The sequence below is a fragment of the Cervus elaphus genome, chromosome 6 (assembly GCF_910594005.1).
Source record: "Cervus elaphus chromosome 6, mCerEla1.1, whole genome shotgun sequence".
Classification (NCBI taxonomy): Eukaryota; Metazoa; Chordata; class Mammalia; order Artiodactyla; family Cervidae; genus Cervus; species Cervus elaphus.
The window spans coordinates 26,361,097-26,379,108 of record NC_057820.1 but is presented as its reverse complement, the minus strand read 5'-3'; the positions used below and the strand labels follow the sequence as shown (position 1 = coordinate 26,379,108).

Below are 18,012 nucleotides of genomic sequence, written 5' to 3'. Positions count from 1 at the left end.
GTGGCAAAGAATCGGACATGACTTAACGACTAAACAACAGCAAGTGAGCTGTGCCATCTAAAATAAAAGTTATGTATCTGGAAACAAATCATCCCCATCCCCCTCCACCCCAATAAAATACTGAGAAGACTAAGAAGGGATTGAGTTATTTGAAACACACACTTTGGTTTTTTATATAAAGACAGGAGTCCACAACTCCCATGATCCCAAACAAAAGGAGAAATTTCTGGTTTCCCAAGATGGCATAATCGCCAGTGGCAAGACAGTTTTGCCTGAATCTGTGCTACACCAAATCGTCTAAAAGGCAAAGCCTAGTTGAATAGCTCCCATTCAATTCAATAGTACATTTATGGAACATTTACTCTGTGCTGGGTACCATAATAAATATTTTTGCTTGAGGTATTCTTTTGCTTAATTTTCAACACTTGCAAGAAGGATATTATTATCTTCTTTTAGAGATAATTAAACACCCAGGAAAGATAAACAACTCATTGCTAATGCTGCTCATAGTTGGTTGAAACAAAATCTTAAGTGTATTTTACTCCAAAGACTCCAATGTTCTTCCTTCCCACCACCCCACTGCCCTCCTTGGTTTTACACCATTTCACCACTAAGAAGGTGTTTCTGGTTCAGATTAAAGCCTTGGAATTGACATTCAGCACAGCACTAGATCAAACCCGGATCTCTTGCTTTGCAGGCAAGTTCTTTACCTCTTTATTGTCTGAACCACCAGGGAAGCCCCCAGTGGTAAAGAACCCATCTGCCAATGCAGGAGATGTAAGAGATGCCATTTCCATCCCTGGGTCAGGAAGAGCCCCTGGAAGAGGAAATGGCAACCCCACTCAGTATTCTTGCTGGGAGAATCCCATGGACAGAGGAGCCTGGCAGACTGCAATCTATAGGGTCTCAAAGAGTGGGACATGACTGAAGCGGCTCAGCATGCACGCAGACACAGCACTAGATGAACTGTGACAGAGGGACTGTTCATTTATCCATCAGATGTTTCTTGAGCACCTAGTAAATTCTAGGCCCTGTGCTTGGCACTGGAATGTAAGAATGAATAAGCCATCATCCCTGCCCTCTAGGAGCTCAGTCACAGAAGGGAGGTTCAGAGAAACCAACAGTGATACTCCAGGGGGAAAGAGCTTTTCACTGAAACATGACAAGATCACTGAGGAAGAACATCCAACTCAAATCAATGCAGGGATCCAGGAGGAGTTCATGTTTGAGCTGTATTTTAAAGCTCCAGTAAGAATAAACTTTCCAGACTATGAGAATAGCTTGTCTAATAAACCCTGCAAAGGAATGTAGGATTTCATAAGAACATTTGAGAATGTGGTGAGAAATATGGCTGGAAAGTCAAGCCATTCAACTATACATCAGTGAAAACATATATATATATAAAACCAAAAAGGTCAGTGAGAGGAGTGATTCAAGATGATATTAGAGAGGAGACTAGAGACCAGATAATCTACTGAGAAGCTATGATTATTCTGGAAACAAGTAAGAAGAAACAATTACAGTTCAAAGTATGACCATGACTTCCTTTACATATAAAGATGTCAGCTCTCCCTGAATTAGTTTGTAAATTCAATATAATCCTAATAAAAGAAAAACAAAATAAAACAACCAAAAAAGTTAAGGCAGCATCAGAGGCGCTCTGGAGGAAATGGGTTTTAACCTCTGACTGAGGGAGACAGGCTGGGTAATTCTGCTGTTGTTTAGTTGCTAAGTCATGTCCAACTCTTGGTAACCCACAGGCTGCCAGGCTCCTCTGTCCATGGAATTTTCCAGGCAAGAATACTGGAGTGGGTTGACACTTCCTCCTCTAGGGGATCTTCCCAACCCAGGGATTGAACCCTAGTCTCCTGCATTACAGGTAGATTCTATACCACTGAGCCACCTGGGAAGACCAGGCAGGTAGATTACACCTGTGATTTTCATTCTAGAAGGCTGCAATATTAAAGAACAATACATGTACAGACATAGGGACCAGTAAGAGAAATGTACTGGGTTAAGAGGCATTAATCTTTTAAAAATTCATTATATTCTCCCAAGCCAGTAAGCAAATAAATAAAATATTTAAAAATCAGCTCTATCTTTCCCAACACATGTAAGCACATTTTCCTTATTTCGTTACATTAGGTTTTTTCTTATTTCCCTCTAAGTATTACCTATGTATATTGTTTTCTTAATTGAATTAAATTATAATCAAACTTTGAAGAAGTCCACAACTCTTCAATTTCCCCACTATATCAGGGCTTGGAATCACTGTCCTGAGATACTTGTGGGGGTGGGGTGGGGGGAAGAATACTGGGGCAACTACACAGAAGAACATAAGCATTCTATGAAATTTAGGTCAAAATTATATTTTAAAAAAAGTCACCTTGTTCTTTTATAAGGTAAAGTCTCAGCACTTTAGCAAGACATCTTTAGCAGAAACTAAATATTTAAGATATGCAGAAAATTTGTTTGTGCCTGAGTAAAATTAAACTTGGACTCAATCTACCAAGAGTTGGAAAGAGAACTCTCCTCCCAGTCTCCTGCTGTACTAAACAGACTTTATGGATCTCTAAAAATAGGACTGATTTCCATGCACTTAATTGACACCTGCAAAAGTAGCTTTGGATTTGGCAGAAATTTCCTTCATATTTACATTCACAGTGAACCACCTAACAAATGCCAGAAGAATGTGTTCGAGTTTGAACCACACCAGAGTTTATTTGAGCTGAAAAGCACCCTTAACACTAGACAGAAACAGTTTTGCCTGCTCAAGACAGCAGAGGAACATGAGCCCACCCCCGAAGGCGATCTGGACTCCTGCATGCTCAGATTTCAGCAAGAAAGTGTGCGTCAGTTTCTCCGTAAGTCACCGCCCCTAAACAAGTGGGGCGGGGTTTGGGGGGGCTGGGTAGGGCCAGGGAGAACTGTGACCTGACAGATGGCTGGGTTAGGTCAGACTTTCCGCTCCTGTCACCTCCCCCCACCCCAAGCCAGCTCCAGGCTGTACCCCTTGGCTTGTAAGCGCTGTGCTCCACTTACACGCAGGAGGGCGTCTGCTCGGCCACCACGAAGCGACATCTGCCTTTAATGCAGTAATGCTTGTACTGTTTGGGGCACCGAGAGAAGTGGCCTCTTCTCTTTGGTTGGGTGGTGGTAGCTGGAGAAGGAGAAATGACTCAGTAATCAGCTCACTTCAAACGCACATTTGTAAATGTAATAGAATTACACTCCTACCGGTGTCGCCAGTGTTTCTGCAGAATATGCTCCAATTCCTCATTGCTCCTTCCCTCCACACTGGGATATGTCAGGCTTTGGGGACCAGAAACTGGCCCTAGAGATTGGCTATTGGGGAATGTGACGGGAACGTTTCAGATTTTAACTAAGATTTCTGTTCAAAGGACCTCTCAGTAACCGCAGCGCTGTTTAAAGGGTAAACGTAATTGCGATAGAAGAGAAGATTGGCAAGATTGTCAGCGGTGTGGAGCTGATGATATTGAAAAGAGAGGAGGGTTTTTGTTTCTTTGTTTGTTTTTGCTTTCTTCTTTTCCTTTTTTAAAACTTAAACACAGCACTTACTGAGTGCCAGATGCTGGTCAATATGCTTTATATAGAGGGTCACCCCTCGGCATCTGAGGAGACTGATTCCAGGACCCCAGCTGATACCCAAATCCACAGATGCTGAGAACCCTTATATAAAATGGCATTTACAGTCAGCCCTTGGTATCGCCTGGGTGGGTCTGTGGTTGCCTGAATCTGAGGATGCTAACCGGAACCCGCAGATTGGGGTGGGGGTGGGGGTGCTGTATCAGCTCATTTAATGCTCATAACAGCCTTGTGAGGGAAGCACCATTCTAACTCCTATTTATGGATGGGCAGAGCACAACGCTGGGAAAGACTGAAGGCAGGAGGAGAAGGGGCCCACAGAGGACAAGGCGGTTGGGTGGCATCACCGACTCAGTGGACGTGAGTTTGAGCAAGCTCCGGGAGGTGGTGAAGGCCAGCGAGGCCTGGCGTGCTGCAGTCCACGGGGCCACAAAGAGTCAGACACGACTGAGTGACTGAGCAACGACAAAGCACAGCACATAGAGGCTAAGTTACTTTCCCGGATCCTGCAGCTAGCGTGTGGCAGAGCTGGGACGCAAACCCAGGCAGGCTGTGCATTTGACTGCTCCACTCTGCCAGGCAGGCAGCAGTCATCTGCCCCCTGCCTGAGGCACCCACAGGTCCTGCTTCTCTGAATCGAGATTATCCCTCTCATCCGACCCCTGGAGGGCTCTTGCTGCTCTGAACGAGGAAAAGACTGGAAGCTTCATATCCAGGATTTCATTCCCTATACTGACTTTTTTCTTACTTTTTAGCATCTTAATTGCCTAATTTTTCAATTAGGGAAATAGCGGGGGATAATATGGAGCAACTTCTCCATCATTTACCTGTAGAAAGTTTCAATAAACAAGGGCTGTCAAGAGAAACACTAAAAAATGCTAACTAGCTGTTTCATGGGTTGATTCACAACAAACGCCTGCCCACACCCAGAGAAAACAGCTAACTAGCCAGCTGACCCAGGGTCGGACATTTGATTGTCATGGTATGACCAACAGCTTGCAGGACTCAGATACCTGTGAAATCAGAAAGTCCATGGTGGTCACTACAGAAGGGCATTGCACATTAGGTTTGGTATGGCACCTGTCACCCCGATGACGTTAAACAATCCTTTTAGAGATAGCAATGACCACTTAACTTTTAATTAATATTGTGAAATGAGTAAATATATAGCCACCCAGGGTCACCACAAAGGACACTCGCAAAGGACTCTGGCTGATGGATACAGAGGAAATTCCTGGGATGCCAGGTCACAGAGTTTCAGAGGGTAGAAGAACATTGCAGAGGAACTGGCTGACCTGGTTTTGGTCGGTGACTTGATTACCAGTCATGCTGACTGCTTGTATGTGCCAGACATTTGCTCCCATGCCTGCCAGTCAATGGACTCTGAAATTTCTCCCATAAATAACTGCAAAATATCTCAAAGGCAAAGATCTGTGTATTTTGGCAAATAAATTGATCGAATGAAAATCAACTTCCATTCATTGAGTATTTCCTCTTTCCAGAGGCCTGTAGTAAGCATTAGAAAACATCAAAGAAATAAGAGATACCCTATCTAACTAGCTACATTGGCATGATAGAACAAATTTAATTCAATAATAAGCAACAAACCAGTAAAAACAACCATAGTAACCACGTAAACAGTGTGGTACACTGGAAACAATGGAAAAAACACTGGCTTAAGAGGAAGGAAATCAGTGTTTCATTTTCAGCTCTGCCTTACATGAGCCATATATGTAAGTTCCAGGCAAGCTAATTAAGCTGTCTGAGCCTCAGTTCCATGATCTGGAAATTGAAGATGATAACATCTACCTTGCGGTACTTGGATGCAGTCTCAAAAATGACAGAATGATCTCTGTTCATTTCCAAGGCAAACTATTCAATATCACGGTAATCCAAGCTTATGCCCCAACCAGTAACGCTGAAGAAGCTGAAGTTGAATGGTTCTGTGAAGACCTACAAGACCTTTTAGAACTAACACCCAAAAAAGATGTCCTTTTCATTATAGGGGACTGGAATGCAAAAGTAGGAAGTCAAGAAACACCTGGAGTAACAGGCAAATTTGGCTTTGGAGTACGGAATGAAGCAGGGCAAAGGCTAATAGAGTTTTGCCAAGAGAACACACTGGTCATAGCAAACACCCTCTTCCAACAACACAAGAGAAGACTCTACACATGGACATCACCAGATGGTCAACACCAAAATCAGACTGATTATATTCTTTGCAGCCAAAGATGGAGAAGCTCTATACAGTCAGCAAAAACAAGACCCGGAGCTGACTGTGGCTCAGATCATGAACTCCTTATTGCCAAATTCAGACTTAAACTGAAGAAAATAGGGGAAACCATTAGACCATTCAGGTATGACCTAAATCAAATCCCTTATGACTATACAGTGGAAGTGAGAAATATATTTAAGAAACTAGATCTGATAGACCGAGAGCCTGACGAACTGTGGACAGAGGTTCATCGCATTGTACAGGAGACAGGGATCAAGACCATCCCCACGGAAAAGAAATGAAAAAGGCAAAATGGTTGTCTGAGGAGGGATTACAAATAGCTGTGAAAAGAAGAGAAGCAAAAAGCAAAGGAGGAAAGGAAAGATATTCCCAATTGAATGCAGAGTTCCAAAGAATAGCCAGGAGAGATGAGAAAGCCTTCCTCAGCGATCAATTCAAAGAAATAGAGGAAAACAACAGAACGGGAAAGACTAGAGCTCTCTTCAAGAAAATTAGAGATACCAAGGGAACATTTCATGCAAACATGGGCTCAATAAAGGACAGAAATGGTATGGACCTAACAGAAGCAGAAGATATTAAGAAGAGGTGGCAAGAATACACAGAAGAACTGTACAAAAAAGATCTTCATGACCCAGATAATCACGATGGTGTGATCACTCACCTAGAGCCGGACATCCTGGAATGTGAAGTCAAGTGGGCCTTAGAAAGCATTACTATGAACAAACCTAGTGGATGTGATGGAATTCCAGTTGAGCTATTTCAAATCCTGAAAGATGATGCTGTGAAAGTGCTGCACTCAATATGCCAGCAAATTTGGAAAACTCAACAGTGGCCACAGGACTGCAAAAGGTCAGTTTTCATTCCAATCCCTAAGAAAGGCAGTCCCAGAGAATGCTCAAACTACCGCACAATTGCACTCATCTCACACGCTAGTAAAGTAATGCTTAAAATTCTCCAAGCCAGCCTTCAGCAATATGTGAACCGTGAACTTCCAGATGTTCAAGCTGGTTTTAGAAATGGCAGAGGAACCAGAGATCAAATTGCCAATATCTGCTGGATCATCAAAAAAGCAGGAGAGTTCCAGAAAAACATCTATTTCTGCTTTATTGACTACGCGAAAGCCTTCGACTGTGTGGATCACAATAAACTGGAAAATTCTGAGAGAGATGGGAATACCAGACCACCTGACCTGCCTCTTGAGAAACCTGTAGGCAGGTCAGGAAGCAACAGTTAGAACTGGACATGGAACAACAGACTGGCTCCAAATAGGAAAAGGAGTCCATCAAGGCTGTATATTGTCACCCTGCTTATTTAACTTATATGCAGAGTACATCATGAGAAACACTGGGCTGGATGAAGCACAAGCTGGAATCAAGGTTGCTGGGAGAAATATCAATAACCTCAGATATGCAGATGACACCACCCTTATGGCAGAAAGTGAAGAGGAACTAAAGAGCCTCTTGATGAAAGTGAAAGATGAGAGTGAAAAAGTTGGCTTAAAGCTTAACATTCAGAAAACTAAGATCATGGCATCTGGTCCCATCACCTCATGGGAAATAGATGGGGAGACAGTGGAAACAGTGTCAGACTTCACTTTTTTGGGCTCCAAAATCACTGCAGATGGTGATTGCAGCCATGAAATTAAAAGACGCTTACTCCTTGGAAGGAAAGTTATGACCAACCTAGATAGCATATTCAAGAGCAGAGACATTACTTTACCAACAAAGGTCCATCTGGTCAAGACTATGGTTTTTCCAGTGGCCATGTATGGATGTGAGAGTTGGACTGTGAAGAAAGCTGAGTGCAGAAAAATTGATGCATTTGAACTGTGGTGTTGGAGAAGACTCCTGAGAGTCCCTTGGACTGCAAGGAGATCCAACCAGTTCATCCTAAAGGAGATCAGTCCTGGGTGTTCATTGGAAGGACTGATGCTGAAGCTGAAACTCCAGTACTTTGGCCACCTCATGTGAAGAGTTGACTCATTGGAAAAGACCCTGATGCTGGGAGGGATTGGGGGCAGGAGGAGAAGGGGACGACAGAGGATGAGATGGCTGGATGGCATCACCGACTCGATGGACATGCGTTTGAGTAAACTCTGGGAGTTGGTGATGGACAGGGAGGCCTGGCGTGCTGCGATTCATGGGGTCGCAAAGAGTCGGACACGACTGAGCAACTGAACTGAACTGAGCTGAACTGAAAGGACTGTTGAGAGGCTCAAGTAAAAGAACACATGAGGAAATTCTTAACTTCCCAGGTGGCGCTATTGCTAAACAAACTGCCTGCAATGCAGGAGACCCAGGTTCAATCCCTGGGTCGGAAAGATTCCCTGGAGAAGGAAATGACAACCCACTCCAGTATTCTTGCCTGGAGAATTCCATGGCCAGAGGAGGCTTGTGGGCCCCAGTTCATGGGGTCTCAAAGAGTCAGACACGACTGAACAACTTTCACTTCACTTTGTGTGCAAATTCCTAGCAAAGTGCACGGGACAATAAAGTCCTTGGTCAATGAGTTGATTCTAGAATCTCGAAAATCTTGACAATTCTAAGAGAAGTCTTGCAGCAGTACAAAGAGAGCTTATCTAATTAAAAAAAAATTCTGGAAAATGCAGATTTTTTTTTAAGAGATGCAAGCATGTGTGCTCAGTCGTGTTGGACTTCTTATGACCCGTGGGCTACAGCCAGGCTCCTCTGTCCATGGCTTCTCCAGGCAAGCATACTAGAGTGGGTTGCCATTTCCTCCTCAAGGGGATCTTCCCTTACCCAGGGATCGAGCCAGAGTCTCCTGCATCTCCTGCCTTGGCAGGCAGATTCTTTACCACTGAGCCACCTGGGAAATACTTTTAGGAGGTGGTGAGCAAGCAACAGAGTTGTGGAGAATTTCAAGAGTGAAAACTCAGTCGTCAGGAATACGCCAGCCTTATGCAGGAGGAGGGAGGCAGATTTAATGGACATGGAAGAGACCTGAAGGAGAGCAGCCAAGGATGGTCGTGAATGGAAGTCAGAGACCTCAAGTGTCAGCAGGCTGAAGTTTTACCCTTGAATGAGGTGGGAGAGAGTTGAAGAAGGTTCTTACAGGTTAAATTAAATGGTATGTGTGAAAACTAAACTGTGAAGCATTTTACCAATGTATTAGACATTAAAGCGCGGAATGGATTAAAGTAAGAAGATGCCAAGGGGGAAAGGAGGAAGCTAAGGCATATCTGAGCCATGCAGACATACATGATACAGGCCTGGGGCAGGGGAATGGAGGGCAAGGAGATGAACAAAAGAATAGAGAATCATCAGTACCATTTCCATCATAAAATACAGAAAATTTAAAACATGATTAATACAATAAAATAAAAGAACAGGTAAGAACAAGGACCCACTGTATAGCTCAGGGAACTCTACTCAATACTGCATAATAACCTATATGGGAAATGAATCTGAAAAAGAATAGGTATATGTATAACTTCATCACTTTGCTATACAACTAAAACTAATCCATCACTGTAAATCAACTACACTCCAATAAAGAAGCAGTGAGACTTACTGACGGATCTGCTGGGCTCCAGAAAGGTCTTTTCTACTTTGTAAAGCACACCTGACTTTAAACATAAGCTATATGGCTCTGTATCCTGAACTTCACTAATTCCTCTGGCTGCCATGCCCTGCTAAACATAGCCAGCCTTTTTAATAAACACCATACAGAGCAAGATACCAGAGAACGCCTTAACCAGCAGCTGCTGGATGCAGTGATTTGATCAGCCTTGGTTCATCCAAGCAACACAAATCCATGCCAGGGAAAGGGTTGCCAAGTCCTGTTTTGATTGCTCACAGAGTTCCCTCCTTTGCCAAATAAGCGTGCCCTTAAATATTCCCAGCATTATTTGGATTTAAAATCCCTTCCATGTCACCAAGCAGAAAACGTCCTGTGATTTCTCTATGGAACTTTAAAACCTGGAAGAAAAATTAATCACACATATTGCCCTCCCCATTCCACACCCCCCCCAAAAAAAAACTAAATGGGAGCCCCTCTCTCTCTCTTGCATGGAAATGAGAAGGCTTATCAGCATTTCCTCCTTTGAAATGCACCTAAAATTCCAGTTGCTTTCATCCAATATTCATCAAGGTCACATTTTCTGAAAATTGAACAGCTGTGAAATCCAACATTTTCTGCCTATCATGAGACCTGATGACGTAGGGAAGGGGACGGTAAAGTCTATCCTTCCACTCCAGAGATATTTATCAAGAAAAAGGGAAAGTTAATCTTATGACAAAAGAATGATTTGTTCTACATATTGTGTTTCTCTGTTGAGAAGTGAATGGCATGGTCTTAAAAATGTAACAGCCGTGAAGATTCCTGTTGATACTGAGGTTTGTTTGCTGTTATTTAGTCATTAGGTCGTGTCTGATTCTTTTTCAACCCCATGGACTGTAGCCTGCCAGGCTTCTTTGTCCATGGGATTTCCCAGGCAAGAATACTGGAGTGGGGTGCCATTTCCTATTCCAAATACTAGGGGTGGTGGAACTTAATTGCTTTTTTCCCCTCCTACTTGCTCTTTTCCAACTCACACTCCCCGAACCAAATCACTTCTCTGGGAATGAGTTTGTTCCACAAAATTACATGGGAAAATTGCATGTACCAGATCACAGCACAATCTTTTAAGTGGATGGGCACCGCAGGTAACATATCACAAACTCTTCATGAGACACTGTATTCCAGAGATTCTACAGCCAATTAAATAAGAAACCACCAGGGCTACTAGATGTCAAATTTTGATTCCAAGAGTTAGTAGAAGGGGTCAGAAGTAAGAATATCTTTCTTTGATAGTATGGGCAAGTAGATAGAAAGTGGTCACATTTTTGGGGTCATAAGAATGATTAGATGAGATGTGATGGATTCTGTTGAGCCAAACTAAAGTGGAGGAATACAGCAGACACCCAGATAACCTAGTTTAAATACAGAATTTTCCCCATTTTGATGGATGCTTTGATCAAACAGTGTGGTTCTTTAGTCTTTCTGTGTGTGTGTGCTAAGTTGCCTCAGTCGTGTCTAACTCCTTGTGATGCTATGGACTGTAGCCCCCCAGGATCCTCTGTCCATGGAATTCTCCAGGCAAAAATACTGGAATGGGTTGCCATGCCCTTCTCCAGGGGATCTTCCCAACCCAGGGATCAAACCCATGTCTCTCATGTCTCCTGCATTGGCAGGCAGGTTGTTTTCTACTAGCCCCGCCTAGGAAGCCCTAGTCTTTCTGTACATGATTCTTATTCTCCAGCCAAGCAGGCTTTGTCATGCCTGTGTGATTAAAACTCTTCACAATTAATACATTAGACTTATTTTCATAAAATCGTCCCTTACCTATTCTGATAATGCTCATGAAAAATATATTTAATGATTTTTTTCAAATGATATCAATATCAGCAACTCTTCTGAAATCAACTCTAAGGGTAATATACAATTACTGGGAAAATGCTTTTTTGGTAAATTAACTCATTACAATGTTTATAACTTCTTGTATCTCTAAACCTTTAGTTAGATACATAGTTAAATCTCTGTATAAGAGATTTAAAAGGGGGGAACTAAATGCAGGCTTCCCTGCTGGCTCAGATGGTAAAGAATCTGCCTGCAATGCAGGGGACCCAGATTCGATCCCTGGGTCAGGAAGATATCCTGGAGAAGAGAATGGCTACTTACTCCAGTATTCTTGCCTGAAGAATTCCAGGGACAGAGAACCCTAGCAAGCTATAGTCCATGGTGTCACAAAGAGTCTAACATAACTGAGCGACTAACACTTTAAACTTCTCAACTTTTTAAAATTTTGGGATAGGAGTCCCACAAGTGTTAACAAAGAGAGAGAGGAAGGGGGGAAAAATCCTTATAAATTGACCTCCCCACACAGATATCCAACCTAAAAAGAGGGGGAACAACCAGTGCACGGAAGAGTTCAAATGGTCACAGCAGCATCTGGAGAAAAGTTTCCTCCTAGACCATGAAGTAGAGCCTTAGACTTTAATATTTTAGACATCTTCCCAGTAGGGACTTCTTCATTTTACAACCTTCTTAAACCAAGAGGGGAGGAAGGAGATTTTACATTTTTTAAGTTAATTTTTCTTCTTATCTTGCCAACTATCTCTGTGGGACAGAGGAATGTAAATTCAGGATGCTCTTGAAAAAGTGCAGCATCGGAAAATTTATTGTAATTGAGGATTCCCATTTGTCTTACATTCAGTGCCGTTTCTTGTCAAAATGTGAATTGGCCTATTTCTCCAGGAAAAGAAAAAATAAATCTCACAGATGTACTTGTCACCATCCTGGGCTTCTAGAATATGTTTATACAGAGAGCCAATCAGGTCTTATCAGCCAGTCTTTTACCCAGAAGGACTGTGTCAACCATTTGTGAGCTAACAGGAGTGGACATTCACTTATAGCTGTGCTTTTCATTCTAGCCCTTTAAAAGGAAGAAGAAAGAATCCAGTGTTGAGATTTGAGTGTATTTCATATATTTAAAATTATTCTTGGCTAAGAGATAAATAAGAATGGACAGGAAAAAAACTGCATTTCTTTTTGTTTTTCAAGAGTGCATGTGATGCCCCCTTTGCTCATTCTCCCAGGCTGGTTTGACTTCAACTTTCTCAACTCCTTCTAAATTTTGCAATGCATTGAGGTGCAACACTTTCTCAGCGCTTCTCCTCAGTCCTCTTCCTCTCTGGGTGTTTCCTGGCTTCAAACAGCTTAATGATAACAATGCCCAAATTTGTTTCCATCCCAGATCTCTTCCTTCCATGCTAACTGCCTCATTAACATATGTCTAACTGGCATTTCAACTTGACACTTCCAAAATGGAACCTAGGATTTCCACCCCCTCAAATCTTGTCCTTCCTCATCTCAGTAAATGGCATCTACCTCTTTTTTCCTATTACCTTTGTGACCTCATCTTTGACCATTTTGCTCATTGCTGCATCCTTGGCACTCGGAACAGGGCCTCCTGTATAGTCGGTAGCTCGTAAGTACTGACAAACAGAATAAATGTTTCATTCAAGATAGAAAATGACAGACTAAAAATGGAATGCTTAAAGACTGGGGCTGTTGGCAAGTAAAATCCTGAAATCATTTAGAAACAAGGAGGACTCCTAAAAATCATTTAATTCAGGGGTCCCCAACCTCCAGGGTGTAGACCAGTACCTCCTGTCAGATTAGCGGTGTTAGATTACAAATAAAGTGCACAACGGGCTTCCCTGGTGCCTCAGACGGTAAAGAATCTGCCTGCAATGCTGGAGACCTGAGTTCAGTCCCTGGGTCAGGAAGACCCCCTGGAAAAGGGAATGGCAACCCACTCCAGGATTCTTGCCTGGGAATTCCAAGGACAGAGGACCCTGGCAGGCTACAGTCCATGGGGTCACCGGAGTCAGACATGACTGACTGACTAACACTTTCACTTTTTCACTTTCAAAGTGCACAATACATGGAATGCAATTGAATCATCCCAAAACAACACCCCCACCCCCAGTCTGTGGGAAAACTGTCTTCCATGAAATCAGTCCCTAGTGCCAAAAAGGTTGGGGACCACTGAAAGTCACTTCTTTATTTTCCAGGTTACAAATTAAGTCTTTGAAAGCTTAAGCAATGTGCTCAAGGTCACAGTTACTCAACAGAGACAATCTGCTCCTGTTTTATATTAATTTCTCTTTCAAGAAACTACAGTCATTTGCACTTTCAAGCAATTGTTTTTTTCAGAATTTTTCTCATGTATTGAGCATTCTGGTCTTCTAAAGTGATTCTAGAATATTACCATGGGAATTAGCAATACACATTATAGAGCCAGTCTTTCCAAGTTCACGTCAGGCTACTCTGCTTACCTGTGACCTTAAACAAACTAGGAAACAATTTATAGATGGAAAGGGCAATCTACAGCCTCTATAGAAAATAGCAAGGAGTTTATTCAAAAATTTTAAGTGGGACAGCCATATGATCCAACAATACCACTCCTTTGTATTTATACAAAAATCAGGATCTCAAAAAAGAAGGTGCACTACCATGTTAATTATAGTATTATTCACAATAGCCAAGATGTGGAAGCAACCAAAATATTTATCTAGAGATGAATTGATAAAGGAAATACAGTATATACAGACAATGGAGTATTAATCAATCTTGAAAAAGAAGAAAATTTTGCAATATGCAGCAACATGGATGAACCTCGAGGGCATTATGCTAAGAGAAATAAACCAGTCACCAAAGGACAAGTAATACACGATTCAACTTTAACAGCCAAATCCACCGAAACAGAGTGGAATGGTGGTTGCCAGGGGTTGTGGGGAGAGGCCTTGTTTGTTGTTCAAGGGCTGTAAAGCTTCAGTTCTATAAGATAAATAATTCCTAGAGATCTGCTATCCAATATCAGATTCCATAGCTAATAATATTATATGCTAAGTCTCTTCAGTTTTCTCTCTTTATAACCCTATGGACTGTAGCCTGCTAGGTTCCTCTGTCCATAGGATTTCCCAGGCAAGAACACTGGAGTGGGCCGCCATGCCCTCCTCCAGGGGATCTTCCCAACTCAGGGATCAAACCCAGGCCTCTTAGTCTCCTGCATTGGCAGGCGGGTTCTTAACCACTAGCGCCACCTGGGAAGCCCCAGTAATATTGTATTGTACACTTGAAATGTTGTTAAAAGGAGGGATCCCATGTTACAAGTTCTCATGACAATAACAAAATTTAAAAATACATTTAGGAAGATAATGAGGAAGATTTTTTAACACTATCAATCATCGATTACTGAGCAATCTCCCAAAGGAAATGTGAAAATGTCATTTAAGACATTTGAAACCAGACTGAAGGAAAGCACACACATAAAGTAGGCTTTGTCCTTCTCAGTACACAGGTGACAAGACCCACACCGTCATGATCTAAGACAGCGATGGACTCACAGCCCACGGGCACTCTCCAGACCACCCACTAATGGGAGGGAGGAAAGAGGAAAGCTGGGCTAGAACTGATGACTTACTTCAGGACGACTTGCTCAGCGTGTTCCTGGCTCAGTTACAACATCCCCAGGACACGAGGAAAGGAGCACTTACACCAGGTCACCATTCTGCAGCTCAGAGAAGTTTCCAGAGGCTCTTCTCCACTCTGCCCTACTTTCAGAATTGGCCTATGTTGGGTTGTGTTTTGAAATAAGAAACAGCCTCTGTAGAAGATCAGACCATACACTGTATAAATGACAGACAGACCTTAGACCAGAAGTCAGTCAACTGTGACCCAAAAAACAAATCTGGTTCACAGCTTGTTTCTCTAAAAAAAAAGTTTTACTGGAAGACATCCAAAGCCATTCATTTGCGTAGTGTCTATGGCTGATTTCAATGGCAGAGCAGAGTAGTTACAAAAGACCACAAGCACCACAAAACCTCAGTTTTTACTATCTGACTCTACTAAAGCTGACCCCTGCCTCAGACTAATAACTTTGAGAATACTAATTCAAGCATCTGTAAGTAAAATATGTTTTAAAAATTGATGCCTTCTTCCCTTCTTTTAAGTTATAAAATAGAAAATAAAATTTGAATTTGAATAGAATGTGCCAACTTTCTATGAATCTAGTCCAAGACATCACATGATGCTAGAGGCTGGAAATCACATATATGATGGAATGAGAAAGACCTGAGTGTGAATCCCAGATTTGCAGTATACCAGCAGTGTGACCTTTGGCAATTACATATTCTTTCTAGCTTCACCTTGAAATAAAGTAAAAAGTGTTACTAGCTCATAGAGTTCCTGCAAGGAATGAATGCATTACTGTATGCAAAGCCCAGTGCCTGTTACATTAGCAAGTGCTCAAAAAACTGTCTGGTTTTATGATTACTGTATTATCAACAACTTAAAATGTAGGGAAGTCAGCTTTCTGAGATTGAATACAAAGCTGATGAAATACAAAGACATCACTAGTTATGCATTACCTGGGCAGTTTTCTGCATGATCTCCACAGAGAAGGCCATCGTTTTCAGGACTTCTGGTTGAATTCCCATCTGCCAGAACACAGTGGAGGATCACTAGACCTTCAAGTTCAAAACAGAACCAAAACAAACATGAAACCTTGAAAACATGCTCAAGACAAAAGATCCTATCAAAGTCTCGACCATTTATGAAAATAACAAGCCTGTGGCTCCCATTTCCAAGTTATTCTCTTGCAGCATCGAAGGGGCACCCAGGCCAGCATGTCTCATTTTTTAAGCTCAAGGCTCAAGACAGAATTTTCAAGCCAGTATCACTTACTGGGTTTCCCCGGTGGCTCAGACATTAAAGAATCTGCCTACACTGTGGGAGACCTGGGTTCGATCCCTGGGTTTGGGAAGATCCCCTGGAGAAGGGAATGTCAACCCACTCCAGTATTCTCGCCTGGGAAATCCCATGGACAGAGGAGCCGGGAGGGCTACAGTCCATGGGGTTGCAAAGAGTCAGACATGACTGAACAAACAACACACACACATCACTTCTATCTGATGAGACCTGGCCCTAAAACTGAGAAGACTTAGCCATAGCTGCAATGAAGCCTTATCCTATGAACAGAAGAACAAAGGGAGTTCTCAGCCACCTGATGAATATACACTGGTGAGCTTCAGGGAGGAGGGATAATGAACCCCTGTGGCAATGTATTTTCTCCCCTGGCCTTCACATACCCAGTGCTTCTCAAGCTTTAACTACTGAGTGTGCTTCCTTCTGGGGAGATGCAAACTAGATATTCAATTCATAGGAACTATTTTAAAATTTGAAGTTCCTCCAGCTTAGTAACTCGGTCTCTGAGAATGACAGGCCTCATGGAAAATCAGGGGAAGGAAAGGAACACTGTGCTGAGGTTAGGAAAGTTTAGAATACAAAGGGTAGTCCTTGCAGGGATTCGGATTCAAACAAACCAACAGTAAAAATCACAGTAAAGGTAATCAGGGCAATCTGCCAATCTTAAGAAATTGTTAGAGTGTCAAGTGTGATAGGAGAAGGAAATGGCAACCCACTCCAGTGTTCTTGCCTGGAGAATCCCAGGGACGGAGGAGCCTGGTGGGCTGCCGTCTATGGGGTTGCACAGAGCCGGACATGACTGAAGCGACAGCAGCGGCAGCAGCAAGTATGACAATGATTTTGTGGTTTAGATGTTAAAAACAGAATCTATATCTCTTAGAGATATGTATTTAAGTACTTATGTATCTCTGATTTGCTTTAAAATAATCCAACAAGGGAAGACAGGTGTGTGGCAGTGAGGGAAAGGCATAGATGAAGCAAGATTGTTCACATGTTGACCATTGTTGAAGCTGGGTGGTATGTTTGTCAAGGTTCACTCTGCTGTTGTCTCTACTTTTACATATACTTTTAAATATCTGTAATAAGAAGCTGGAGAGGAGAGGGGAGAGGAGGAGTGATTCAACTGCTTGGGAGCTGGATGATCCTGAGTTTATAACCTGTTTTTGCCACCTTACAGCCATGTACCATGGGCAAGTTTCATAACCTCTCGGTTTCCTCATTGGCAAGATGGAGTTAATTATTATGTCTTCTTCAGAGAGCTGTCGTGAGGCTCCAACCAGCTAAGTATATATACAAAGTGCTTAATGCAGTGCTAACACTTAATCAGTACTCAGTTAAATTACTCATTATTATGTAACTAGTAGGAACAGAGTAACTTGCCCACTGGTTGTGTTGACAAGGTTCTAAACTGCATATGTCCTTCAAGCACAATTTAGCTCAACAAACATCCACAAGCACCCCCAAAACACACCTGTGGACAGGAAATGCTCTACCCTCAAACTCTTCCAAAGCTGCTAAGGCAGGTAATCAGCCAACCAAGTAATCAAAATACAAAGTGATAGTATTGTACCAGATAACAATAGAACCCAGAAAGTTCAAAGGCTGAAAGAGTTTCAAAAAGAGTTTTACAAAACAGAGTTTTTTCTGTCTCTATCGAATTAGGGAAAAAAAAATTTTTTTTTTAAGAGGTGGTACCTAGCATTGGAAACAGTGAAGAGAAATAGAAACTCATATCCATTGATAAGAGGAAAATTATTACTACTCTTCCACAGGACAACTTACCAGGACGTTCAGCTTTTAGCTAAAAGCTTAAAAATTATACAAGTGCTTAAATCCAGTAATCTCATTTCTAGCAATTTTTCCCAAAGAAATAAATTAAAATACATAAAAAAATTTCA

General features: G+C 42.2%; 1 protein-coding gene across 2 annotated transcripts in view; it reads right to left on the bottom strand.

The window, feature by feature from the left end:
- Positions 1-18,012, bottom strand: part of BTC (betacellulin) — a 49,181-nt gene that overhangs the window by 9,504 nt on the left and 21,665 nt on the right. The window contains exons 2-3 of one of the 2 annotated variants that reach the window (XM_043906473.1): positions 15,778-15,876; positions 3,043-3,160 (exon numbers count right to left, since the gene is read on the bottom strand). In XM_043906473.1, the coding sequence (XP_043762408.1) occupies positions 3,043-3,160; positions 15,778-15,876 (217 nt within the window). The remainder of the gene's footprint in view (positions 1-3,042; positions 3,161-15,777; positions 15,877-18,012) is intronic. The other variant, XM_043906474.1, reaches the window with a different exon arrangement.